This window comes from Sebastes umbrosus, chromosome 19, assembly GCF_015220745.1.
Source record: "Sebastes umbrosus isolate fSebUmb1 chromosome 19, fSebUmb1.pri, whole genome shotgun sequence".
Classification (NCBI taxonomy): domain Eukaryota; kingdom Metazoa; phylum Chordata; class Actinopteri; order Perciformes; family Sebastidae; genus Sebastes; species Sebastes umbrosus.
The window spans coordinates 891861-919630 of NC_051287.1; the positions used below are offsets into that span (position 1 = coordinate 891861).

At 39.8% G+C, this 27770-nt stretch overlaps 3 protein-coding genes across 4 annotated transcripts; 1 reads left to right on the forward strand and 2 right to left on the reverse strand.

Annotated features, from left to right (window-relative positions):
• Window positions 1–443: 443 nt before the first annotated feature.
• On the reverse strand, window positions 444–8746 carry wu:fi75a02. Of its 2 annotated transcripts, XM_037751799.1 has the most exons (10): window positions 8574–8746; window positions 6257–6388; window positions 3318–3792; window positions 2293–2622; window positions 2109–2132; window positions 1841–2006; window positions 1563–1651; window positions 1409–1480; window positions 1186–1316; window positions 444–1088 (listed from the first exon to the last, which is right to left on the reverse strand). In XM_037751799.1, the coding sequence occupies exons 2-10, from the start codon at window positions 6378–6380 to the stop codon at window positions 925–927; spliced, it is 1575 nt and encodes a 524-aa protein (XP_037607727.1). In that variant the 5' UTR covers window positions 6381–6388; window positions 8574–8746; the 3' UTR covers window positions 444–924. The 2 variants fall into 2 exon arrangements, with proteins under 2 accessions (XP_037607727.1, XP_037607725.1); XM_037751797.1 differs by lacking the exons at window positions 6257–6388; window positions 8574–8746 and adding an exon at window positions 4447–5220.
• A 1047-nt stretch (window positions 8747–9793) lies between these two features.
• On the forward strand, window positions 9794–10316 carry LOC119477717 (UDP-glucuronosyltransferase 1A1-like). Its single transcript, XM_037751825.1, has one exon. It carries the CDS (start codon window positions 9832–9834, stop codon window positions 10120–10122), a length of 291 nt encoding a protein of 96 aa, XP_037607753.1. The 5' UTR covers window positions 9794–9831; the 3' UTR covers window positions 10123–10316.
• Window positions 10317–11881: 1565 nt separating this feature from the next.
• On the reverse strand, window positions 11882–27638 carry ythdc1 (YTH domain containing 1). The gene is made up of 16 exons (XM_037751795.1): window positions 27395–27638; window positions 23260–23361; window positions 22618–22928; window positions 22124–22511; window positions 21961–22023; window positions 20979–21073; window positions 20762–20870; window positions 20488–20605; window positions 20283–20367; window positions 20047–20201; window positions 16471–16550; window positions 15938–15974; window positions 15634–15673; window positions 15062–15127; window positions 14785–14976; window positions 11882–12306 (listed from the first exon to the last, which is right to left on the reverse strand). Exons 1-16 carry the CDS (start codon window positions 27420–27422, stop codon window positions 12118–12120), a joined length of 2058 nt encoding a protein of 685 aa, XP_037607723.1. The 5' UTR covers window positions 27423–27638; the 3' UTR covers window positions 11882–12117.
• Between the last annotated feature and the right edge of the window lie 132 nt (window positions 27639–27770).

The following is a 27770-nucleotide window of genomic DNA, read 5'->3' on the forward strand; positions in this document are numbered from 1 at the left end:
TCAAATTTTTTAAAAATAGTTTTGTATAATGATGTATTTTTTTATAATAAAGAATTGTTTTTACTTAAGTCGCTATTATTTATTTATTTTTATTAACCCTTGGCATGTTTTGTTTTGTTACTTTTTTTTAATTTCATTTTGTTTGTTTTTATTTATCTCTTAATATCTTTTATATGTATTGTTTAAATATGTATCAGTTAAATTGATCTTTGCATTGTTCACAAATTCAAAATAAATTCTACTGAAAAACAAAAACAAAACAAAAGTTTCCTGATACAGACCTCAGCTGTTAATTACATTACATTTATTTATCTGTCACTTTTATGCAAAGCATCAGCTGTTCATGTGCAGAAAGTTGAGTGAAGAAGAGAAACACATTTGTAATTCTTTCATCAGTTGTCAAAGAGAGACTGAAGATGATCAATAATAATAAAATGACAAACTTCAGTGAGCAGAAACAAACTTTAATTGTTCCAAAAATAGACACATTTTCAGCAGAAATATATATTACACTTTAAAAACTCCAAACACTTCACCGCCAGTACTACAGAGTACTCAGGTAGTACTACAGAGAACTGCAGCCAAGTCTTTTTATATTTCACGAAACCAAAAAAAATAGAAAATAAAGATAAAACCAGCTGTGCCCTGCTGTGGGCGTGGCCTCCTGACAGGTCACCTGTTAAAAAAAACTATTACAAATATTAAATATTTAAAAAAATTCACATTTAAACAGCCTACACTGTAAAAAAAAGTCAAAAACAAACAAAAGAAATCAAGTACACTGCAAAAAAAAAAAAAAGTAAAAACCCGCTACATGAGACCGACTTGCTGACGGTGTTACCATGGTAACGCAGCGGTAGCAGGCGTGCTAGCAGCTCTGTTTATTTGGCCCTTTGGTCAGCTGACAGGAAGTGATGTCACAGCTCACACATCCAGGCCCTGCCGTGTCAAAAAATCCTCGAGCGCGCTCAGTCGCTCCACCAGCATCACGTCCAGGTCCGCATCGTCATCATCGGCGCCGCCGCCATGGCAATGTCGCCGAGCCGCCGCCCGCTTCCTGGGCACCATGACAACAGGAAGTCCCACCCCTGAAACAGACACATTTTTTCTTAAAACTGTCCATAACAAAAAACAGAAATAAAGAAGCTGTGTCTTCCCCTCAGTGAACTACACTTCCCAGCGTACCTTGCGGCCTCTTCCTCTTCCTGGGCTGAGTGAAGTCAGGGAAGAGAAGGAGCCTGCGTCTCCTCTGCTGGCCAATCAGAAGCAGCGCTCCGTCCTTCTCCCGCGGCTCCTCAAAGATCGTCTCCAGACTCCTGCAAGGTGGCAGAAAGGCATGCTGGGAGATGTAGTTTGTACAGCAGATTGACAGAATTTCTGTTCTTGATGTGGGATTTGTAGTTTTTACCTGTTGGTGGTGGGGGATTTGTAGTTCTTGTTGGTGTAAATCTCCTCCAGACTGAACTCTTTCTTCTTTAACCTGAAAAAACATCTATTTTAATATTTTGACCTTTTTCTTCAGGTTTTCTCTTTTTATTTGTCTTTCCTCCGTTCAACCTGACCTTTTGACCTTTGGTAATCCCATTGGAGTGAGCAGCGTTTCCCGCGGCGACGCGCGGCGGATTCTGATCTGTGACACTCGTTTACAGCGCTGAGAAGACAAACACAAATATTTGAGAAGGATTGAACGGCAGGAACAATAACAGAAGATTAATGGACGGAAAAGTAAAAATAGTAAAACAGTAAATAGTAAAATATTTTTTTTTAAATAAGAATTATAAAAAAAAAAAAGTTTCCAAAAAAAATACTCAATTAAACAAGAGAATAAGAAAAACTCCACCTCTCCATTAGTGCCGAGAAACTCCGAGCTCACTTCTGATTGGCCAACGGCAAGCGGAGCAGAAAGCCCATTGGCTGAACACAGGGGGAGGGGCCGTCGCCTGGGGAGGCTGCGGGAGCTGTGATTGGCCCGCTGCTTCTGCTGTCGCCGGGCAGAAAAAGTTGGGCTGCAAAACAACAAAATTAAAACAACATTTAAAAAAATAGACAACAATTTATTTTTAAGTGACAGATTTTATAAAGAGGGACAAAATGAGTCATAATATTACCTTGGTTTCGGCGATCGTACATAACTGCAAAGAAAAAACATTTGAACATTTTAATTTATGTTCACCCAGAAGTCTTTAATTAATTAATGTTCATGAACATGTTAATATAATTGTTACAATGTCCTAATGAATATTAATAACTAACTATGAATATTAATTTATTTAAATATGCGAGCCAACCAACCAGTGGTCGCTGCTCAGACTGGGCGGGGCCGTCCAGTCCTTCAGGCGCCGCAGGGGACGCCCACAGGTGGCATCCCGCAATGAGTCTGACATGGTCTCCACGGCAACCGCTGACAGACGCAGCATGGGGGCGGGGTTAAAGGAGGAAGAGGAGGAGGAGGAATAAAGGTGCCATATGTGGAAAGCCCCGTGATTGGAGGAGAGGGAGAGGGCGGCGGTGAAGTCAGAGAAACGCCATTGGCCTGAAGAGATGTTGAGAGCTTCTGATTGGCTGCAGGTCCGACCACTCTGGGCTGACTGCAGGAGTTGCAAGGCATTCTGGGAAGAGGAGCTAAGGAGACAAAGAGGAGAAATTTATACAGTTTATAAATATTAAAGTTGTCGTTACTATAATATAAATAAACTATGTAGTAATGGTGAATTTATGGTCCACTATAATTAATATTATTTTATATCTTTTTTCAAAACGTATGCCATCTAAAACATTCTAAATAAATTATTATAAATGTATAATAATTTTATAATATACCTTTAATTACTTACACTTTAAATATTTTAATATTATTTAAATATAATTTGAATACTTTTATAGTTTCTTTTACAATAGTTATCTAAAATACAAGCAATTATTATTTGCAATTTACAGTTTATATAAATACATACTTTTAAATTATTTAAAATAATGTTTTCAAATGAATAGGATTTACATATGTATTATAAATAAGTTATATTCATACGTATTTTTAATACAATAATTATTTAATAATTGTGAAGATTTATTCATAATAATATTTTTTTCAGTTTATATTATACTTAATATAATATAATAAATTTAATTTAAAAATCTAATCTTAAATAATTTTATATAATAATGTATTTATTTAATATTTAACTGTTTTACAGACAAATTATGTGATTGTTGTTATAAATTCTTCTACTTTTTTTTTTATATTAGTTTTAGTTATTTGTAACTGTAAGTAAAATTTTCCGAAACTTAAATGTATAATATGAATAAATAAGATGAACCTGTGTAGCAGCAGCGGCGCTCTGTAACCATTCTGCCTGACGACACTAACGGCCTTCTCTGATTGGCTGGTTCCTCCCCCCTCTCTTCTTCTGTGTTTCCTGTGGTTGAATTTGTGCAGAGTGAGCGGCGCCTCCTCCTCTGCTCCTCCTCCTCGGAAGGAGACCGCCATCCGCCCCACAAATCTCCCAGCATCCTCCTCCTCTTCTTCCTCTTCTTCTTCTTCTTCTTCTTCTCTGTCTTCTGGAAAAATACTTTTCTCTCTTCTTCTGTGGTTCTTCCTCCTCCGTTTCCTCCCGCTGCCCTCCTCCTCCTCCTCTTCCTCCTCCTCTCCTCTGCTCCTCCTCCTCCTCTGTTCTGATTGGCTAAAACTAGAGGAAAGAGGAGGCATGGGTGAGTCCTCGCTGTCTGATGAAGATGATGGTGAAGAGGAGGTGGGAACAGGTGGGCGGTGGGCGGGGCTTAAGACGCCTGAACCTGGAGAAGAAAGAGACGAGTGTCACAAAAGAGGAGGAGATAAAGGAGGAGATGGAGGAGATAAAGGAGGAGGTAAAGGATGAGATAAAGGAGGAGATGGAGGAGATAAAGGAGGAGATGGAGGAGATAAAGGAGGAGATGGAGGAGGAGATAAAGGAGGAGATGGAGGAGATAAAAGAGGAGGTAAAGGATGAGATAAAGGAGGAGATGGAGGAGATAAAGGAGGAGATGGAGGAGGAGATAAAGGAGGAGATGGAGGAGATAAAAGAGGAGGTAAAGGATGAGATAAAGGAGGAGATAAAGGAGGAGATGGAGGAGGAGATAAAGGAGGAGATGGAGGAGATAAAAGAGGAGGAGATGAAGGAGGAGATGAAGGAGGAGATGGAGGAGATAAAAGAGGAGATAAAGGAGGAGGAGAAGAAGGAGGAGATGAAGGAGGAGGAGATGAAGGAGGAGATGAAGGAGATACAGGAGGAGATAAAGGAGGAGATAAAGGAGATAAAGGAGGAGATGAAGGAGGAGATGAAGGAGGAGATAAAGGAGGAGATGGAGGAGGAGATAAAGGAGGAGATGGAGGAGATAAAGGAGGAGATAAAGGAGGAGATAAAGGAGGAGATGGAGGAGGAGATAAAGGAGGAGAAAGACGATACTCACCAGGAGAACAGGTTGCTTCTTCTCCTCTCTGCCTGCTCCTCTTCTTCCTCCTCTTCCTCCTGCTCCCCCTCTCTAGAGAGTCCAGGCGACGACCGAGGGAGGCCATAGCTCCTCGCAGGAGGCGCCGCACCTCCATCCGGTGAGCTGAGAGGAGGCGAGGCAGGAGGGAGGAGCAGGGGCAGCAGGGAGCAGGAGGAAGAGGAGGAGGATGAAGAGGAGAAACTGGAGGAGAAGAAGGAGAAAGAAGGCATAGAGGGACAGGAGGCGAGGAAGGAGGAGAACAAATGGCTGAAGTGTTATGAGTAAAAAAGACAGGAGGAGGTGGAGGAGGAGAAACGTGAGAAGAAGAGTGGTGATAAAGGAGAGGAGGAAGAGGAGCAGAAGAACGAGGAGGAGAATCATGAAGAGAGGAAGGAGGTAAAGGAGAGGAAGACACAGAAGCAGGTGGAGTACGGACAGAATGAGGAGGTGAAGGACGGAGGAATAAAGACAAATGAGAAGGAGGTGGAGGAGAAACAGAAGAAGGAGCAGGAAGGATGGAGACAGGAGGAGTAGAGGAGGAGGAAGAAGGAAGAGGACGAGGAGGGTGAGAACGAGGAGGAGTAAGAAAAAAAGGAGCTACAGGAGGAGGAGGTGAAATAAAAGGAGTAGAGGAGACAGAAAGAGGAGCAGGAGGAGAAGAATGGAGGGATGGAGAGACAAGAGGAGAGGAAGAAGGAAGAGGAGAAAAGGGGGAAGAGTTAAGAGGAGTACAAGGAGCAAAACAGACAGGAGGAGGTCGAGTGGAGGGAGGAGAGGAAAGAAGAGAAGGAGGAGAGACAGAAGATGGAGGAGGAGGAGAAAGGAGAGAAACAGGAGGAGGAGTGGAGAGGGATGTAGAAGAGAGGTGAGGAAGAGGAGGAGGAGTGAAAGATGAAGGAGAGGAGAGGAAGGTGGGAGGAGGAGTTAGAGAAGAAGCAGAGGAGGAAGAGAGGACACCAAAAGGAGGAGAAGAAGGAGAGGAAGGTGAAGAGGAAGAGGAGCTCCAAGGAGGCGCAGAAGGAGAGAAAACTCCTGGAGGAGAAACAGGAGTCAGTACTCTCATAATATAATATCATATATAAATATGATCTATAAATAACAATAAAATAATATATAAATATAGTAAATAAATAATAAATAAATAAATATTATATATAAATAACAATGAAGTAATATATAAACATGATAAATAAATAATAGATAATATTATATAAATATGATAGATAAATAATAATAAAATAATATATAAATATAGCAATATGATATATAAATATGATATATAAATAACAATGAAGTTATATATAAACATAATAAATAAATAATAGATAATATATAAATATGATAGATAAATAATAATAAAATAATATATAAATAAATAAAATAAATAATAAATATGATATATAAATAACAATGAAGTAATATATAAACATGATAAATTAATAATAAATAATATAATATAAATATGATGGTTAAATAATAATCAAATAATATATCAATATAGTAAATAAATAATAAATAAATATGATAAATACATTATAATAATAAAATAATATAAAAATATAGTAAATAAATCATAAATATGATAAATACATAATAATGAAATAATATATAAATAAAGAAAATAGATATGATAAATAAATTATAATAATAAAATAAAGGATAAATATGATGACTACATTATAATAATAAAATAATAGAAAAATATGATAATTAAACAATAAAAGCAATACTTCTGCAAATTAATTAAAAAAATATATGAATAGAAAAAAACATTAAAACCAACACGCACCTGTTTGTGTCTCTTCGTCATCGTCACCATCGTCAGCCATTGGGAGAACAGGAGGCGGAGTCACTGCTACCAGGCCCCGCCCCCTGTCATCACTCTCGTTCAGTGTCAGCGGGCGAGTGAGCATGACTGAGACTGAGAGAGAGAGCATTTACAATATAAAAATAAAATTCATGAAAACAGTGAATAAATCTAAATATTTTCCATCACTACATTTGACATTTGACAAATGAATCAAAATTAAAGTTAAGAAATATATACAATTATATTTAATATCGCACATGGAAAAAATCTAGTCCAAAATAATAATTTCAAACTGTTAATAATATTGTTTATATATATATATATATATATATATATATATAAAAAAATAATGTAAAAAAAGTCTGAAGTTATAAAATATTATCCAGGCAATAAACATTTAAAAATCTCTTTTAAATGTTTTGCAAAAATATTTTTAAATATTTTTTATAAATGTGTGTCATAGGGCTTCAACCGTTGACATAGTAATCAACCTCGACATCAGTAATCAAATGGGTTTTTTTTGGAAATTATATTTCATTGTTTGTTTAACAGAGTAACTATTAACTAAGTTTAATTAACTATCAATGTACCATTCATTCAATATTTTTATATTATTTCTTTAAAAAAAAAAATGCTATATAATTGTCTGACTCTAAACCACTTTTACGAAAATGTTCTATCAGGAAATAATACAAATGGGGGGAAAAAGTCCAAAAATAATTGAAAAGAAATTGTAAATTAAATAAATAAAAATAAAATAAAACGTTTTTGTTTCTTTCACCAAAAACAACAAATAAATTAAATATATATAAAATAATAATAATAATAATATTAATAGTAATTAGCAAGCTGCTCTCGCTTTCTCTCGCGAGATTTCACCCAATTCCTGCTGGAAAAATCCCAGAAATCTTCCTGTAAATCTGAACCTGTTTTCACCGTCAGCTGATTTAACGGCTGATTCTCACGGTTTTATTACGTCATCGCGGAATTGTGTGAGGTAACACGAAGGGAAGTTATAGGAAGGGGGAGTGTGGCCGGTAGAAGTCAGGATGAGAGGATGAGACGAGATCTGGGACAAATAAAAGGAAACTGATCGAGCTAGCTGCTGATAGCTGCAGCCACGGCCTATAGGAGGAGGATGGGACGGGACTTGGTTTATGGGGTCTGACGCATGCGCAGTGGAACTCAAGCTCAGCTCAGTTCAGACAACTATTTAGCATTCATTCATCCATCCATCCATCCATCCATCCATCCATCCATCCATTCATACATACATCCAACAGATAACCAATAATGAGTTAAGTCAAAGGAAACATATTAAGTTGGTCAGTTGGAGGGACAAGTTACAATAAAAACCATATAAATACATAGGATACAATAAAAGCCCAAAAATAAGGAACAATATATAAGAACAACATATCTTAAAGTTCCTCTAAATAACAGTCATTTCTGTGTGCAGACCAGATTCTACTGCGCATGTGCAAACCCGCCCCCTTCTGTGAATCACATCCTAAAACTTGCTCTCATTTATTCTGCTCTTGTAAATTTACATGTGATTTGAGGAAAGATGTCAATAATTTTATACTTGTTAACATTTTCTCAGATTTTGCACTGTACTATAGAAATATTATATTTGGTTGCTATGGTTACCATGACAAAGACAGTAATGCATTTTTTCTTATTAATTTAATTTTAATTCTCGCGAAGTTCCACATTCACAAGTGTAAATTTATTAAAAAAAAGCCTAATTTCTTTGTATTTATGAAATAAATGGTATTATATCTGTCAACAATTTCTTCCTCACAAAACAAAAAAGCAATGAAAACAATGAATGTATGCAATATCTTTAATGTTTCTAAGTGAAATTATTGTCATACTCTCGCGTGGTCTTTTTTATTATCTATTTATTTATTTATTTTTATTGTGTTTTTATGTTTGTCACAGCTCTTTGTTTATGTTTATGCTTCTTTTGTATGTAAATGATTTTAATGTTTTCTGATAATATGTATACTGTCATTTTGAAATATAAAAAAAAAAAAAATACAGTTAATAAATAAATAAATAAATAAAACAAATGTGCAAAACCCCCTGAGGTATGATGCGTTGATGAGGTATGATGCGTTGATGAGGTATGATGCGTTGATGAGGTATGATGCGTTGATGAGGTATGATGCGTTGATGACGCGTGTCGCTGCCTCCTTTTATAGTCCGTTAGCTGCGGCTAGCTGCGGTTAGCTGGCTCTACTGTGTGTGTGTGCGTGCAGCCGTTAACGGGACATTTTAACGGTTCGTTTACCTTTATCACGCCCCGTGGGTCCGTTAGTCTCCGTTAAATCCAATTATCTCTCATTTTAGGCGGTTTACCGGCTGGAAAATGCCGAATCTGTCCGGTGTCTGCAGAGGAATCGGTGCTCTATTTATCACCGCGGACCGGCGTCAAGCTACCGGAAACACACACCGACGAGACTTCCGGTGGCGATATCAAAATAAAGACCGGAGGGAGGGTCTTTTCAAAGTAAAAGCACGCAGATTGAACAATATGGAAATAAATAAGGGGATAATAGCAAAGAGAAAATCGTGCATAAATAAATAAATGTAAATACATACATTTCAAAATATATACAAAATAAATGCAAAAAATAAATAAATAAATGTGAAAATGTATTGAAAATATGTAAAAATTGATAAAAGTAAATTAATAGATAAATAGATAGAGTAAATAAATAAATGCAGAAATACACATGTAAATACATACTTTTCAAAATACATAGAAAATAAATAAAAATAAATGCAAAAATGAATTTGTAAAAATTGATAAAAAAATAGATAAAAGGAAAAATTAAACAAGAGTAAATAAATAAGGGAATTAATAAAAAGACAGATAAATAAAGAAGCAAATTAAAACACGTTTTATCAATTAATTAATGGCTACATTTATTTTTAATATTAGTTTTGTTACATTTAATAACATTCTTATTTATTTTATTTATCGAGTCATTTATTTATTTATTTTTTATTTTGGCAGGTTCTGTCCTCCATACGTTGGTACCCATATACCGATCATCAGGGACATCGGTGAGATGAGGTGTCTGTGCAGGATACGGAAATAAAATACTATATATAAATATTATACTGCATATATATATATATATATATATATGGTTCTATTTTATTTTCCTATTGTATTGTTTTATTCTATTATATTTGAATATCAGTTGTGTGGAGTGGAAGGTGCTACAGCTGCATTTCATTGTGTAATCCTTTATTGTTTCATGACAAAGCTGAACCTTGAACATTGAACCTAAATTATATTCTCTGCACATATTTACTACTGAGTGAGTGTTTTTTATTTTACTTTTTTTCCCCTGCATTATGCATAAGCTGCTCCTTCCCTCCCTCCTTATACTTTATCTCCTATTAATTTCATAATAAAAGTCCTGACTTCCTGCTGCATTAGAAAACTTTTTAATTTCATGTCTTTCACCCAGCTCCTTCACAATAAAAGCATACTAACATTTAAAAATAAAACACTAGCGTGACCAGGCTTTTCTCCCATGATGCTCAGCTACAAGTCCAGCATGCAGCGTCTGTCGGCGCTGCACCGCGACCGTCCGGTGACGCCGCTGAGCACCGCCGTCTTCTGGGTGGAGTTTGTGATGCGACACGGCGGAGCGCGACACCTGCGGCTGGCGTCACATGACCTGAACTGGTTCCAGTACCACAGCGTGGACACCGGCGCCGCCCTGCTGGTCGCCATGACGGCCGCCGCCATCCTCTGCTGGGGGGGCATCAAGTGCTTCCTGCGACGCTGCAGCAGACGGCGAGGAAGAGAAAAGAGCGACTGAAGACTTTTATTCAACAATAAAAGTTTTTAATATAAAATAAAATACGTGTTTTTTTATGTATTTTCATATTCTGATTGTTTAATACACATTTTAATTATTTTGTTCCAGTTTGATTAAAAATGTTGATTTAAGTTTTATCATTGTCATTAAAGTAAACAAACTGACTTCAGTGTCGTCTCTCTACACACCTGGTGTTTGTTTCCATAGAAACTACAGTAATCTGATTACTCTCAGCAGTAATCTGATTACCCTCAGCAATAATGTGATTACTCAGCAGTAATCTGATTACTCTCAGCAGTAATTTGATTACCCTCAGCAGTAATCTGATACCCTCAGCAGTAATCTGATTACTCAGCAGTAATCTGATAATAATAATAGTAATCTGATTACTCAGCAGTAATCTGATTACCCTCAGCAGTAATCTGATTACTCAACAGTAATCTGATTACCCTCAGCAGTAATATGATTACCCTCAGCAGTAATCTGATTACCCACAACAGCAATGATTACCCTCAACAGTAATCTGATTACTCAGCAGTAATCTGATTACCCTCAGCAGTAATCTGATTACTCAACAGTAACCTGATTACCCTCAGCAGTAATCTGATTACTCAGCAGTAATGATTACCCTCAGCAGTAATCTGATTACCCACAACAGCAATCTCATTACCCTCAGCAGTAGTCTGATTACTCAGCAGTAATGATTACCTTCAGCAGTAATCTGATTACCCACAACAGCAATCTGATTACCCTCAGCAGTAGTCTGATTACTCAGCAGTAATGATTACCTTCAGCAGTAATCTGATTACCCACAACAGCAATCTGATTACCCTCAGCAGTAGTCTGATTACTCAGCAGTAATCTGATTACCCTCAGCAGTAATCTGATTACTCAGCAGTAATATGATTACCCTCAGCAGTAATCTGATTACTCAGCAGTAATCTGATTACCCTCAGCAGTAATCTGATTACCTTCCTTCTACAGAAATCTGTCACATGAGAAAATAAATCAGCTGATTGCTCCGATTTAAGATAAAATTTATTTTATTTTGTACAAAAACAGACACAAGCTCCGCCCCCTCCGTCAGAAACAGGAAACAAATAAAGTTTTAACCTTCAATCTTTCTTTGAACACTTGAACACAGTTTAACCTGCTGCTGATCAATACACAATAAAACTGATCAGCTGGACGTTTGGTCACCACGGTAACAACCAATCAGAGAGTACAGAAATAAAAAAAAAAGAGTAATAATGTGATTCACTTCATTCTGATGTTTATAGTACAGGAAGTAAAATACAAAATAAACCTGGAAACTAAAATAAATACACGAACTGAAGCAGATTTATATCAACTACAAAATAAAATGTTTAAAAAAAAATTATAACAAAGAAAAAAATAAATCCGGAGGAAGTTTAACTTTTCTTCTTCACAGGATGTAAAAGATTTTCTCTCCTCACATTTAATTTGAAGGATTTTACAACCTTTCACAATAAAAGAAGAAATGATTAGAGAAAAACATTTTTGTTGACCTCTCAGATGTTTCCGACGACCCCTCAAAGGGCCTCGACCCTCATGTTGGGAACCTCTGAACCAAAATACTGATAAACATGAAAATAAAAACACTCCACAGAGAGGATTCTGGGAAATGAAGTGTGAACGTTCAGGAGAAACTACACTGTAAAAAAAGTTTTCTTTCCATCTTGTCAAATGTTGAGTGCAGAAACATGTATGACGGGGCCGTGTCACATGCTGTGCTGTGATGTCACTTCCCTTTTACACAGATCATCAAAATGAATGTTTGACAGAGCAGATCCTTATTTTTACAGGTTTTTTTTCAATCTTTTATTCGAATAAAAAGTGATGATGCAGATGATGATGTCATCATGTAGCTCGTTTCACTTTTTTTATTCATAATTTTCAACAAAAAACAGCAAAGAAACAGCCGACTGTCAAAATAAAAGCCCCTGCAGGCTGACAGGATATGACATCATCAGATCACCTGCGGTACCGCCCCCTCTCCTTGTCCCTCTCTCTCTCTCTGTCTCTGTCCCTCGCTCGCTCCCGCTCTCTGTCGCGTCGGGGTCCTCCACGCTCGCGTTCGCGCTGTCGCTCGCGCTCACGCCGGCTGCTCACCACCGCCTGCGTTCGCCGCAGGAAGTCGTCCACGCGCATGTCGTAGTCGTGCTGCATGATGGGAAAAAAAGGAGAGTTAGAGTCGGTTAGCCTGTGTGCTACCGGGTTAGCCTTTGTGCTACCGGGTTAGCCTGTGTGCTACTGGGTTAGCCTGTGTGCTACAGGGTTAGCCTGTGTGCTACCGGGTTAGCCTTTGTGCTACAGGGTTAGCCTGTGTGCTACAGGGTTAGCCTGTGTGCTACCGGGTTAGCCTGTGTGCTACTGGGTTAGCCTGTGTGCTACAGGGTTAGCCTTTGTGCTACCGGGTTAGCCTTTGTGCTACAGGGTTAGCCTGTGTGCTACAGGGTTAGCCTGTGTGCTACAGGGTTAGCCTGTGTGGTACCGGGTTAGCCTGTGTGGTACCGGGTTAGCCTGTGTGGTACCGGGTTAGCCTGTGTGCTACTGCGTTAGCCTGTGTGCTACCGGGTTAGCCTGTGTGCTACTGCATTAGCCTGTGTGCTACTGCATTAGCCTGTGTGCTACCGGGTTAGCCTGTGTGCTACTGCGTTAGCCTGTGTGCTACCGGGTTAGCCTGTGTGCTACTGCGTTAGCCTGTGTGCTACTGGGTTAGCCTGTGTGCTACTGCGTTAGCCTGTGTGCTACTGCGTTAGCCTGTGTGCTACTGGGTTAGCCTGTGTGCTACTGGGTTAGCCTGTGTGCTACTGCGTTAGCCTGTGTGCTACAGGGTTAGCCTGTGTGCTACTGGGTTAGCCTGTGTGCTACTGCGTTAGCCTGTGTGCTACTGGGTTAGCCTGTGTGCTACTGGGTTAGCCTGTGTGCTACTGCGTTAGCCTGTGTGCTACTGGGTTAGCCTGTGTGCTACTGCGTTAGCCTGTGTGCTACTGCGTTAGCCTGTGTGCTACCGGGTTAGCCTGTGTGCTACCGGGTTAGCCTGTGTGCTACCGGGTTAGCCTGTGTGCTACCGGGTTAGCCTGTGTGCTACCGGGTTAGCCTTTGTGCTACCGGGTTAGCCTGTGTGCTACCGGGTTAGCCTGTTTGCTACAGGGTTAGCCTGTTTGCTACAGGGTTAGCCTGTTTGCTACAGGGTTAGCCTTTGTGCTACCGGGTTAGCCTGTTTGCTACCGGGTTAGCCTGTGTGCTACCGGGTTAGCCTGTTTGCTACAGGGTTAGCCTGTTTGCTACAGGGATAGCCTTTGTGCTACCGGGTTAGCCTGTGTGCTACAGGGTTAGCCTGTGTGCTACAGGGTTAGCCTGTGTGGTACCGGGTTAGCCTGTGTGGTACCGGGTTAGCCTGTGTGCTACTGCGTTAGCCTGTGTGCTACCGGGTTAGCCTGTGTGCTACTGCATTAGCCTGTGTGCTACCGGGTTAGCCTGTGTGCTACTGCGTTAGCCTGTGTGCTACCGGGTTAGCCTGTGTGCTACTGCGTTAGCCTGTGTGCTACTGGGTTAGCCTGTGTGCTACTGCGTTAGCCTGTGTGCTACCGGGTTAGCCTGTGTGCTACTGCATTAGCCTGTGTGCTACCGGGTTAGCCTGTGTGCTACTGCGTTAGCCTGTGTGCTACCGGGTTAGCCTGTGTGCTACTGCGTTAGCCTGTGTGCTACTGGGTTAGCCTGTGTGCTACTGGGTTAGCCTGTGTGCTACTGCGTTAGCCTGTGTGCTACTGCGTTAGCCTGTGTGCTACTGGGTTAGCCTGTGTGCTACTGGGTTAGCCTGTGTGCTACTGCGTTAGCCTGTGTGCTACTGCGTTAGCCTGTGTGCTACAGGGTTAGCCTGTGTGCTACTGGGTTAGCCTGTGTGCTACTGGGTTAGCCTGTGTGCTACTGGGTTAGCCTGTGTGCTACTGCGTTAGCCTGTGTGCTACTGGGTTAGCCTGTGTGCTACTGGGTTAGCCTGTGTGCTACTGGGTTAGCCTGTGTGCTACTGCGTTAGCCTGTGTGCTACCGGGTTAGCCTGTGTGCTACTGCATTAGCCTGTGTGCTACCGGGTTAGCCTGTGTGCTACTGCGTTAGCCTGTGTGCTACCGGGTTAGCCTGTGTGCTACTGCGTTAGCCTGTGTGCTACTGGGTTAGCCTGTGTGCTACTGCGTTAGCCTGTGTGCTACCGGGTTAGCCTGTGTGCTACTGCATTAGCCTGTGTGCTACCGGGTTAGCCTGTGTGCTACTGCGTTAGCCTGTGTGCTACCGGGTTAGCCTGTGTGCTACTGGGTTAGCCTGTGTGCTACTGGGTTAGCCTGTGTGCTACTGGGTTAGCCTGTGTGCTACTGGGTTAGCCTGTGTGCTACTGCGTTAGCCTGTGTGCTACTGCGTTAGCCTGTGTGCTACAGGGTTAGCCTGTGTGCTACTGGGTTAGCCTGTGTGCTACTGGGTTAGCCTGTGTGCTACTGGGTTAGCCTGTGTGCTACTGGGTTAGCCTGTGTGCTACTGCGTTAGCCTGTGTGCTACTGCGTTAGCCTGTGTGCTACTGGGTTAGCCTGTGTGCTACTGGGTTAGCCTGTGTGCTACTGGATTAGCAACAGACGGGCGACTCACGGGGCTGGAGGTGAAGGCGCGGTGTTGCGGTGCGCGCTGCTTGTCTCTGAAGCGAGGCGGTGCAGCGTCGTGCGGCGGAAGAGGAGGGTGGTGGTGGTGATGGTAGGCCTGGTGAGGCGGAGGCGGCGGGTGGCTGTGGTGGTAGTAGGGCGGGTGGTGGGGTGGCGGCTGCTCCACGCCGGGGTACGTCGCCTGATGACACATACATGACATCATCACATCGGTCTGTTGTCAATAACCTGATCGATCAGTAGTTCAATAACAGAGAGAGTCTCACCAGAGTCTGCCAGGGAGCAGGAGGACCGACGCTGTGGTGGTAATCCCTCATGTAGTCGTTATAGGACTGAAACAGGAAACACAGGTGAGCACCTGAATACACCTGAACGCACCTGAAACTAAGGCTAACAGGATAACAACTCACTGTGCTTACAAGACTGAACACAGCTTCAACTGGAGCTAACATGCTAACAGGATTCAATTAAGCTAAGCTAACATGCTAATAGGATAAAGCTAAGCTAACATGCTAACAGGATAAAGCTAAGCTAACATGCTAACAGTATAAAATGAAGCTAAGCTAACATGCTAACAGAATAAAATGAAGCTAAGCTAACATGCTAACAGGATAAAGCTAAGCTAACATGCTAACAGTATAAAATGAAGCTAAGCTAACATGCTAACAGTATAAAATGAAGCTAACATGCTAACAGGATAAAGCTAAGCTAACATGCTAACAGTATAAAATGAAGCTAAGCTAACATGCTAACAGGATAAAGCTAAGCTAACATGCTAACAGTATAAAATGAAGCTAAGCTAACATGCTAAAGCTAAGCTAACAGCTTTGGGACTCACCCCGTTGAGGAAAACGTCTCGTCTCACGCTGGAGAATCGTCTAAAAACAAAACAAAAAGTGATGAAATGAAAATATAAAAGTAATTTATAGAAACTTCAATAAACGATCTCAACATAGTTACACCATTTAAAAAGTTTACATTGTAAATACAACTTCCTGTTTGTGTTTTTCAAAGTAAAAGCCGGTATATTCAACACATTTCAACATAAACTTAGTTAAATATTTCACATTTCAATTAAACCTCATCTAATCTTTAAGCTGCTGAACGCCGCCGTAGCCCCGCCTACTTCCTGTGTGTCTCACCTGTCCACCGGCTGGTTACGAAGGTCTTGGATGAACCCTGAAAATAAAATTAATTCTTGTGTTAAATTTGACTTTTCCATCAGTTGATCTGCTGAGCTGCCGAGCAGCAGGCGATCGGTTCACACAGTTACCGACAGATTACACAAATAAAACACAAAATAAAAGTTACAATAAAAAACAAATTCTCAACAAAATGAATACAGTTTAAAAACAAAGACCAGATGTTATAAACGCAGCATAATAGAATTAAATTATGAAACAATGAAAACATTTCAGAAAAATAAACTTAAAAAGTACATAAAAATATAAAATATAAAATATACAACTAAAATTAATTCTTAAATCTGATTTTTCAAACAGGCAAAAAGGCATCGACGTATAAATAAGAACATATTATCACACAGTTTGATACAGAGTGCAGTTAGTTTCACAGTTTACAGTTAATAAAGTTATTTAAATAAACACATCAGAGTGAACATTTATCAGACAATTCAAATCAATAAATCGTAGATTGAAGTTTTCAGATTAACGACCTGCTCGCTGGTTGAAGTCAGGTGGACCGTCGGCTCGCGGTCGCTTCCTGCCGTGGAGGTCGTACTCTTCAGGACGACGCCTACGTAGACAAGTCGACAATTAAGACACACACATACACACGATACACACATACACACGATACACACTCTCTCACACACACACACACACACACACACATATTAATACACACTCCGGAAAACTCACTCAGCTCAAATCTCAAACAGAAGAAGAAGAAAAAAACCTCCCAGCACGTCACTGAAGAACTACTCTGACACCTGCGGTAATTAAGAAAATCTGACGCCAGGTTCGATGATGTCATCCAGGTGAGACGTGTCTACAGGTGTTCAGCCGTGACTTCCTGTTTCAATTTAACATCAGATCCAAACTGACGTCTGCATCCATCTAAAACATCAATCACACGCTTCACGGGACAACGTGTTAACTTTCTATTCAAGTATTATCTACCGGTCCACTTCCTGTCTGCTGGTCCACTTCCTGTCTACGGATTCACTTCCTGTCTGCTGGTCCACTTCCTGTCTACGGATTCACTTCCTGTCTATCAGTCCACTTCCTGCCTACTGGTCCACTTCCTGTCTACTGGTCCACTTCCTGTTGTTTATTGACTTTTGCCTTTATGGGACTCGAGCCTCTGAGGATCGGGGGTGTCGTACGTCTTGAAGTCCTCCGACACAAACCTGTGATGTTGGCGTATAGAGGTTAAGTCCCGCCCCTTCCTGTGCACTGCCATGGGACCTTATTCAGGAAAAGAATATGACCGGTAGTCAACGGTGTTCGGCTAGTGTGGATGACGTTCATCGTCGGAAAGGAGAGACACACTGAGACTTTCTTGACTTGAAATATTATGTTTTAAATAGAGATGTAAATCCATTCAAATAGTTCTGTTCTGTTCTAAATGAACCTTAAAGGGAGATTTTTCAAGTATTTAATCCTCTTATCAACATGGGAGTGGACAAATATGCTGCTTTATGCAAATGTATGTACTTTAGGGCGATAATAACCCAAATTAATTTTAACGCCGCTAATTTGTTTAATGCATTAACGTAATCGGTCTATCGGAGGTTGTAAAGCGAGAGTGAAGATACTGGCATCATATGAAACTAGAAAACTAGAAATCGATTGACAGCCCCAATATATACTTATTATAAATCAATGAACACAAACAATGACAGATATTGATCCAGAAACCCTCACAGGTACTACATTTAGCATAAAACAATATGCTCCAATCATAACATGGCAAACTGCAGCCCAACAGGCAACAACAGCTGTCAGTGTGTCAGTGTGCTGACTTGACTATGACTTGCCCCAAACTGCATGTGATTATCATAAAGTGGGCATGTCTGTAAAGGGGAGACTCGTGGGTATCCATAGAACCCATTTACATTCACTGATCTGGAGGTCAGAGGTCAAGGGACCCCTTTGAACATGGACATGACAGTTTGTCCTCTCCAACATTTAGTGTAAGTTTGGAGCGTTATTTAACCTCCTTCATGACCAGCTAGTCTGACATGGTTGGTACCGATGGATTCATCAGGTTTTATAGTTTCACATGATACCAGTATCTGACTTTGCTTCTTTCTTTTCCGGCTTTTTCCCCCAAAAAAATGTCCGGCTTTTTTTTCCCCCAACATTTTTCCGACTTTTCTTTTTTCAAAATTTTTTTTCCCCAACATTTTCCTGACTTTTTTTTTTCTTTCAACATTTTTCCGACTTTCCTGAAATATGTGGGACCTTTTTTTGCCATTTTTTTTTTGCCAATTTTCAGACTTTTTTTTAAGACATTTTTGGAGTGTTATTTAACCTCCTTCCTGACCAGCTAGTATGACATGGTTGGTAACAATGGATTCATCAGGTTTTATTGTTTACTATGACACCAGTATCTTCACTCTAGCTTTAAAACTGAGCCGCTACAACTTAGAAATCACAAGTTGCGTTAAAGAAATTAGTGGCGTTAAAACAAATTTGCATTAACGCGTTATTATCCTGTTATCTTTGACAGCCCTAGTTTTAAATTGACAAACATCATCTGTGTGATTCATAGCCCATTTCAAAAGGGATCAAACAAATCTTTAGTCTCTCCGTTGACTACCGTTCATATATTTCTATTCTGAAATAAGGTCCCGTGGTGGTCACAGGAAGGGGCGGGACTTCACTTTCTCATTGAGATAACACCTCCTGTTGTAACTTATAGTTTCACTGTTCGGTGGCCAGAAACAAAAACAGCATTTAGACACATTTTGCTTCACACACACACACACAACAATAAAAAAAACAAACAAAGAAGAAGAAGCCTCTGAAAAGGACAACATACCGCTTCTGTTCTTCTATATGTGGGGGGGGGGCTGTTTGTGTCAACAACACTTTTGATTATCAAAAAAACAGTTTTTCTCCTCATCAGTCCATGTTAAAGGCTTTTTTATAAACCCTCTTATTTTGAAAGGGTGGAGGGGGTGATGATGATGATGATGATGGTGCAGTCCTGTTAATCAATAAACAAAGCCCCGCCCCCTCTCAGACCAGCCCCGCCCCCTCCAGACCAGTCCTTTAAAACAGAAACGACAAAACGGTTTGTTTCCTCGTCGTTCTGTCGCTCCGTCCGTTCTCTGATTCTTACTTTCCTCACACACACTTTTTATTTTCAGTTCATAAGAGAGAGCGACACACACACACACACAGCGAGCTCTCAGTCCTGATTCGGTGTGTGTGTGTGTACTGGGAGGAGGGGGGGGGTATATAAAGGTCCTTTCCTGGAGAGGGGGGGGCAATCATTTTTTCAGTCCTTTTTTTTTTTTTAATTGAGTCCATCTTTTCCTTCCTGCATCTCTGATATTTTACCTTATTTGTGAGGAAACTCCGCCCCCAAAGACACCTCACCCTCTCATTGGATACAGTCCAGAGGCCACGCCCCCTACGTGACCAATCACCATCACCTTCTCAAAAAACCAGAAACAGTCCGCTGGGAGCTCACAGTCCCTCACTTCCTCCCTCTCTCTCTCTGTTTTAGTTCTACCTCGCTCGCCCCCCGTCCCCCTCACCCTCACCCCCCCTCCTCCGTCAGTCCAGCCAGTGACGCTCGTCCTTTCTGCTTTTATTCTGAAAGGGTCGGCCAGAGTCCAGCTAAAAGCCAAACCTTTTGAAACCTTTTTGAAACTCCTGTAAAGAAAAAGAGCTTCAAAGGAGAAAATTTATCAACAATAAAAAGCAAAAATCTGAACTTTGATAAACAAAAGTTGAGAATTAAACTTTTAACTTAAAATTAATTAAGAATTAAACTGAGATTTAATTGACTTTGTGCTGTAAACTGTTAAACGAGCATTTCCCTTCTGAGGATTTTAATTTCCTGCCTGACTTAAGACGCAGAGCGCAGCGGCGTCACTCCCGGTGGAAAACTCCAGACTGGAAAAAACAACAACAACCAATGCTAGCCACGGGATAGCTAGCCGCCGGCTAAAGGCAGCGGCCGTCTCCGTCGTCCGGCAGCAGGTGGCGCCGTGGTCGCAGCAGGAGAAGAAGAAGAACAGGAAGCGGGAGGAGGAGCTTGGTGATTGGCTAACCTTCCCGGTTCGCGCTGCGGCGGTCGGCCCCGAGGCCGCGGCTCCGACGGCGTCCGACGCTTGTGACGAACGCGGCGAGCCACCTGGTGGACGTCCACGCTCTCGTCCAGTGGGAACAAGGCACTGAGCTGGCCGCCGATGTCCGGTTGGATCTCCTGAAAGGAGAAAAGGTGTTGAACAAAAATAGTTTCCATGAAACACAAAAATAAACAGAAGCATAAGAAATATGAGCCGACCTGTCCGTCGCGTCCGATTTTAACAGGCTTGTGTTCGTTCCAGGGGTTGGACAGGTGAGCCGTCTTGGTGAAGGGAAGCTCCCGCCTGTAAATGACACCAACGTTGTCAACAACCAATAGGAGCGCCCTCTCCAGCACCAAACAGGAAGTAGCAAACGGGTCAGAAAGTAAACATAGAGGAGCTCTCTCTGTTGTTGTTGTTTACCTGCAGAGCCAGTCGATCTTGAAGACTCCACCCAGCATCTTGGCGTTCATGCCAGCAGGAAGAACCCAGTGGATCGGAGATCCGCCGTGATGAGACTCCGACGCCAAACGAGCGAAACCTAAAGACGCCGCAGACGAGACAGAAGAAGGCTGATGAGTTTAAAACTTTGACATCTGTGGAGAACAGTGACGGAGAACAGGAGGAGACTAACAGAAAACTGGAGAAACGTTAGTTAAGTAGCGTTTGAACATGAAACTCTAAATTTCTTCTTCACCTTGGAACTTGCCGCTCTCCCTCACAGAGAAGACGAGGACGACACTCCGAGCCGAGCGGAAAGCAGCGTTCAGCTTCTTCTCATTGACCGGCAGCGTCGACCACACACCCTGGATAGATAGTAACTTATATTATTATTATAGAGACGACATTAAAACAGGTTCTCGTCTAAACAACAACAAACACCTCAACATTAGCATTAGTCAACGTTAGCGTACCTTAGCTTTAGCCAGCGAGACGTTCTCGTGGTTGTTGCTCTTTATGAGGAAGAATCGAGCGTCTCGCAGGATGTAGCGGAGCTTACTGGTCGGATCTGGAACAACACAGGTGTAATCTGATTACATTACAGGAAACCAACCTGCTGTAATCTGATTACATTACAGGAAACCAACCTGCTGTAATCTGATTACATTACAGGAAAACCAACCTGCTGTAATCTGATTACATTACAGGAAACCAACCTGCTGTAACCTGATTACATTACAGGAAACCAACCAGCTGTAACCTGATTACATTACAGGAAACCAACCTGCTGTAATCTGATTACATTACAGGAAACCAACCAGCTGTAACCTGATTACATTACAGGAAACCAACCAGCTGTAATCTGATTACATTACAGGAAACCAACCAGCTGTAACCTGATTACATTACAGGAAACCAACAGATTTATCAGATTTATTTGAAGAAAACTAATCTGTATGTAATCTGATTACTTGAAACGAAAACAACCAGCTGTAATCTGATTACTTAACAGGAAACTAAAAGACTGTAATCCAATTACTTTACAAGTACCAACCACCTAATCAGATTACTTTACAGGAAACTAACCCGGCTGTAATCAGATTAATTTGAAAAAAAACTAACCGGCTGTAATCTGATTACTCTACAAAAAAAGAACCGGCTGTAATCTGATTACTCTACAGGAAACTATGCATCTTTAATCACATTACTTTGAGGAAAACTAGCCGGGTGTAATCTGATTACTTAGGGGAAAAATAACCGGTTGTAATCCAATAACTTTACAGGAAACACTCTGTCTAATGTTATGATTACTTTTTACAAAAACTAACCTGCTGTAATCTGATTACTTTACAGGAAACCAAACATCTAATCCTTTAGGAAATCTAGCTGGCTGTAATCCGATTACTTTACAGGAAAACCATTACATACAACAGGAATTAAAAATGTCCGCCTTACTCTCCATCCCTTTGCGAACGGCTCGGACCGACGATGACAGCTTCTCCTGCTTCTTCTCCGAACCTTTCAAAATAAAAGCAAAGAATTAAATCACAGCCACGGAGAACACAGAGCAGCGGTCACTCAGCCAGGTCATCTTTGTGTCGGCTGTCGTCATGGTTACCTGAGGCCTCGGAGGCGGAGCCTGAGTGCACGGACTCGCCGTCGTCAGAGAAACTGACGGAGGAGGCGGAGCGCGAGTCGCCAGCCTCGCTGCGAGTGTCGTAGTCGTTTCCCTCGCCACCGCCGCGACGCTCGTACTCCTCTTCCTCCTCCTCCTTCTCTCCTTCCTCCTCCTCCTCTTCTTCCTCCTCCTCTTCCTCTTCCTCCATGCCCTCCTCTTCCTCCTCGTCGTCATCTTCCTCATGATCCTCCTCTTCCTCTTCGTCTACGTGGGAGGCGGCGGCGGAGGAGCTACCTGACCCCGGCTCTGAGCCGTACTCTGCTGGAGCCTCCCCCTCTGATTGGTTGTCCTCCACCACGTGGGGGGGCGGGGTCGCACGCCGCAATTTCTGAGGACAAACAGGAAATGAATGTGATTGGCTGTCAAGCTCACAGCTGATATGTAAATGTACTGTTTGTGTACTTTCAGTAGTAGTTGAGTAGTAGTATCAGTACCTGGCTCAGAGGCTCCAAGCCTCTCTGGGACTCTCTGCGTCGGGCGTCTTCTCCTCCGCGGCTCCTGGTCGCCTCTCGGGGCGCTCGCCGGGCCTTTCGCTCCTCATAGTATTCGTGACGGTAGCTGGTGGCGGCGGCGTGGCGGGCCCGGGGGCTGGACGCCACCTTCTTAGATGAGGATGAGGAGGAAGAGAGAGGTGGGCCCGGGGCTCTCTTATTGGTGGAGGAAGACCTGGAGGGGGCGTGGCCTGTAGAGGGGCGGAGCCTCTTCACATCCTGGCTGCCAGAGCGCTCGCTCTTCCTCTTTGTTCCTGACAGACAGAGTGCAGGGTTTACAGCGGAAACACAACTACTGCTTCATGTAGTACTACTTATAGTTATATCTGTAGCAGTATTATCTGTAGTACCAGTAGTATCAGTAGCAGTGTTATAAGTAGTAGTGCTAGTAGTACAGGTATCTTTCTTGTCGCTGATGGCTCTCTCAGTCTCGGGGTTGTACTAGTGGTATCAGTAGTAGTATTATCAGTAGTAGTATTAGTAGTACAGGTATCTTTCTTGTCGCTGATGGCTCTCTCAGTCTCGGGGTTGTACTAGTGGTATCAGTAGTAGTATTATCAGTAGTAGTATTAGTAGTACAGGTACCTTTCTTGTCGCTGACGGCTCGCTCAGTCTCGGGGTTGTACAGCTCGTCGTCCTGATCTGGAGCTTCAGTCAGAATATCTTCCAGAACGTTCAGCTCTCCATCTGAAACAACAACGTCAACACAAACTGGACATTTTACCGACATTTTACCAACCAGAATATATTTATTTTATATAATTTCTTATTTACATGTTTTGCAGCTGTATATTTTCAGGGAACAGGGAAGAAAAACCTGTAGTTTCATTTTATTTTGATCGCAGTCTGTTTCAATAAAAGTGCTTATGACCTCTCACATTTAGCCCACGTCGTAGAAAATACTGAGATATATATTGCGTATCGCTATCAGCACAGAGATATGGTTTTTGGTCCAGCTCTTTATTAGATTATAAACTGTCAGAGGTGACGACTTCAAATAGAGCAACTAATTCAAAATGTACTGAAACCAACAGTATGAATATGTGATGTGATTCTCCACCTTCTTCTTCATTCAGGAGGAGAGAGTTTGAGTCATTTATGATTCTCAATCATAAACTTTACCTGTTAACTGCTTTGCCAATAAAATGTCAAAACACAGACCAAAATGTGATGATAGTTACCTCCAACAAGACGTTTCTAGTTTACAGAGATATAAAACAGAGAAAAGCTGATTGGAGGTTTTGAATTGATTAATTACTGTTAATTTAAACTAATCAATTGATCATATTATACATTTATAATAAGATAAGATAAAATGAACCTTTATTAATCCCTGGAGGGAAATTCAGGTGTCAAAGCAGCAACATCAGCAAACAGAGTGAAACACAGGAGAGGTAAAGGTATACAAAAATTATAAAAACAATAATAGACATATAAAATATACAGAGTGAATGGGTGAACATAGTGTGTGCAGTCCGTCAATAAATACATGTAGTATGTACAATAAATAAATGTAATATGTACAATAAATAAATGTAGTATGTACAGTAAATAAATGTAGTATGTACAATAAATAAATGTAGTATGTACAGTAAATACATGTAGTATGTACAATAAATAAATGTAGTATGTACAATAAATAAATGTAATATGTACAATAAATAAATGTAGTATGTACAGTAAATAAATGTAGTATGTACAATAAATAAATGTAATATGTACAATAAATAAATGTAGTATGTACAATAAATACATGTAGTATGTACAATAAATAAATGTAATATGTACAATAAATAAATGTAGTATGTACAGTAAATAAATGTAGTATGTACAATAAATAAATGTAATATGTACAATAAATAAATGTAGTATGTACAATAAATAAATGTAGTATGTACAATAAATAAATGTAATATGTACAATAAATAAATGTAGTATGTACAATAAATAAATGTAATATGTACAATAAATAAATGTAGTATGTACAATGAATAAATGTAGTATGTACAATAAATAAATGTAATATTTACAATAAATAAATGTAGTATGTAAAATAAATAAATGTAGTATGTACAGTAAATAAATGTAATATGTACAATAAATAAATGTAATATGTACAATAAATAAATGTAGTATGTACAGTAAATAAATGTAGTATGTACAATAAATAAATGTAATATGTACAATAAATAAATGTAATATGTACAATGAATAAATGTAGTATGTACAATAAATAAATGTAATATTTACAATAAATAAATGTAGTATGTAAAATAAATAAATGTAATATGTACAATAAATAAATGTAATATGTACAATAAATAAATGTAATATGTACAATAAATAAATGTAATATGTACAATGAATAAATGTAGTATGTACAATAAATAAATGTAATATTTACAATAAATAAATGTAGTATGTAAAATAAATAAATGTAATATGTACAATAAATAAATGTAATATGTACAATAAATAAATGTAGTATGTACAATAAATAAATGTAGTATGTACAATAAATAAATGTAGTATGTAGGTATATAGGATGTATAGTGTAAAGTAAGTGTATATAGGATGTATAGTGTAAAGTAAGTGTATATAGGATGTATAGTGTAAAGTGAGTGTATATAGGATGTATAGTGTAAAGTAAGTGTATATAGGATGTATAGTGTAAAGTAAGTGTATATAGGATGTATAGGGTAAAGTAAGTGTATATAGGATGTATAGTGTAAAGTAAGTGTATATAGGATGTATAGGGTAAAGTGAGTGTATATAGGATGTATAGTGTAAAGTAAGTGTATATAGGATGTATAGTGTAAAGTGAGTGTATATAGGATGTATAGTGTAAAGTAAGTGTATATAGGATGTACAGTGTAAAGTGAGTGTATATAGGATGTATAGTGTAAAGTGAGTGTACATAGGATGTATAGTGTAAAGTAAGTGTATATAGGATGTATAGTGTAAAGTAAGTGTATATAGGATGTATAGTGTAAAGTGAGTGTATATAGGATGTATAGTGTAAAGTAAGTAGTATATAGGATGTACAGTGTAAAGTAAGTGTATATAGGATGTATAGTGTAAAGTGAGTGTATATAGGATGTATAGTGTAAAGTGAGTGTATATATGATGTATAGTGTAAAGCGAGTGTATATAGGATGTATAGTGTAAAGTAAGTGTATATAGGATGTATAGTGTAAAGTGAGTGTATATAGGATGTATAGTGTAAAGTGAGTGTATATAGGATGTATAGTGTAAAGTAAGTAGTATATAGGATGTATAGTGTAAAGTGAGTGTATATAGGATGTATAGTGTAAAGTAAGTGTATATAGGATGTATAGTGTAAAGTGAGTGTATATAGGATGTATAGTGTAAAGTGAGTGTATATAGGATGTATAGTGTAGAGTAAGTGTATATAGGATGTATAGTGTAAAGTAAGTGTATATAGGATGTATAGTGTAAAGTGAGTGTATATAGGATGTATAGTGTAAAGTGAGTGTATATAGGATGTATAGTGTAAAGTAAGTGTATATAGGATGTATAGTGTAAAGTAAGTGTATATAGGATGTATAGTGTAAAGTGAGTGTATATAGGATGTATAGTGTAAAGTGAGTGTATATAGGATGTATAGTGTAAAGTAAGTGTATATAGGATGTATAGTGTAAAGTGAGTGTATATAGGATGTATAGTGTAAAGTGAGTGTATATAGGATGTATAGTGTAAGTGAGTGTATATAGGATGTATAGTGTAAAGTGAGTGTATATAGGATGTATAGTGTAAAGTGAGTGTATATAGGATGTATAGTGTAAAGTAAGTGTATATAGGATGTATAGTGTAAAGTGAGTGTATATAGGATGTATAGTGTAAAGTGAGTGTATATAGGATGTATAGTGTAAAGTGAGTGTATATAGGATGTATAGTGTAAAGTAAGTGTATATAGGATGTATAGTGTAAAGTGAGTGTATATAGGATGTATAGTGTAAAGTAAGTGTATATAGGATGTATAGTGTAAAGTAAGTGTATATAGGATGTATAGTGTAAAGTGAGTGTATATAGGATGTATAGTGTAAAGTAAGTGTATATAGGATGTATAGTGTAAAGTGCGCCAGTGGTTAGAGTCTAAGATGATATTAACAATATAACATAAGATGAAGAGTGTGGTTGTTCTTGTCTTTTCATAATTAGTGTTTAATGAATCACATCAGGATTCATCAGGACAACAGAGGAGCCGCAGAATCACTAGTCTGGTTAGCAGCTAATAGCAGCTAGCAGCTAATAAACACAGTGATGAATGACAGAGAGCTGCTGCTGCTGCTCACTATCATGTTAACTAGTCTTTAACTAATAATAATCATTACTAATATATCGATAAACCGCTGGTTATTGATCCGCAGCTGAGCGGAAAACAGTCTCAACAGAACAAAGATAGCACACATGCTAATGCTAACAGCTAGCTGCTAACATGCTAACAGCTAATACTAACAGCTAACATGCTAATGCTAACAGCTAACATGTTAACATGCTAATGCTAACAGCTAACATGCTAACATGCTAATGCTAACAGCTAATACTAACAGCTAACATGTTAATGCTAACAGCTAGCTGCTAACATGCTAACAGCTAACATGCTAATGCTAACAGCTAACATGCTAATGCTAACAGCAGTGTAACTAAATGTAAATGCTAACTGATGCTAGCAGCTAACATGCTAGCTGAGCCTCACCTTTGTCCTCGCGCCGCTCGGCCGCCATCGCAGCCGCTGTGACGTGCTTCTTGCCTCCTCGCGCTCAGGTGACGCTAACTTTAAATTATAAAATCAGTTTATAGTTTTTATTCAGACCCGAAATATAATAAAGAGAAGAACCGACTGAGAGACGGAGAGATGGAGGACAGAGTGTTGATGAGGAGTCTTCTTCTGCTTCTGGTGGAGCTGAAGCTGCTCAGAGAGCTAGAGACACCTGGAGGACAGGAGAGGAACTGACTCACCTCTGAGACTGACAGACAGACAGACTGACTGACAGAGAGACAGACAGACAGACAGAGAGACAGACAGGTGAGGAGACAGAGAGACAGACAGACAGACAGAGAGACAGGTGAGG

What these genes read in the sequence shown, in the direction of transcription:
- wu:fi75a02 (XM_037751797.1), bottom strand. Translation starts at nt 4,582, where the DNA reads ATGGAGGTGCGGCGCCTCCTGCGAGGAGCTATGGCCTCCCTCGGTCGT. An exon ending in GGATTACCAAAGGTCAAAAG is followed by an intron (nt 1,481 to 1,562) that starts GTCAGGTTGAAC and finishes ATGTTTTTTCAG; the next exon opens with GTTAAAGAAGAAAGAGTTCA. An exon ending in AAATCCCCCACCACCAACAG is followed by an intron (nt 1,317 to 1,408) that starts GTAAAAACTACA and finishes GCCACCTTGCAG; the next exon opens with GAGTCTGGAGACGATCTTTG.
- LOC119477717 (XM_037751825.1), top strand. Translation starts at nt 9,832, where the DNA reads ATGATGCTCAGCTACAAGTCCAGCATGCAGCGTCTGTCGGCGCTGCAC.
- ythdc1 (XM_037751795.1), bottom strand. Translation starts at nt 27,422, where the DNA reads ATGGCGGCCGAGCGGCGCGAGGACAAAG. An exon ending in GGAGAGCGGCAAGTTCCAAG is followed by an intron (nt 20,606 to 20,761) that starts GTGAAGAAGAAA and finishes CGGCGTCTTTAG; the next exon opens with GTTTCGCTCGTTTGGCGTCG. An exon ending in CTGCTCCCTGGCAGACTCTG is followed by an intron (nt 14,977 to 15,061) that starts GTGAGACTCTCT and finishes ATGTGTCATCAG; the next exon opens with GCGACGTACCCCGGCGTGGA.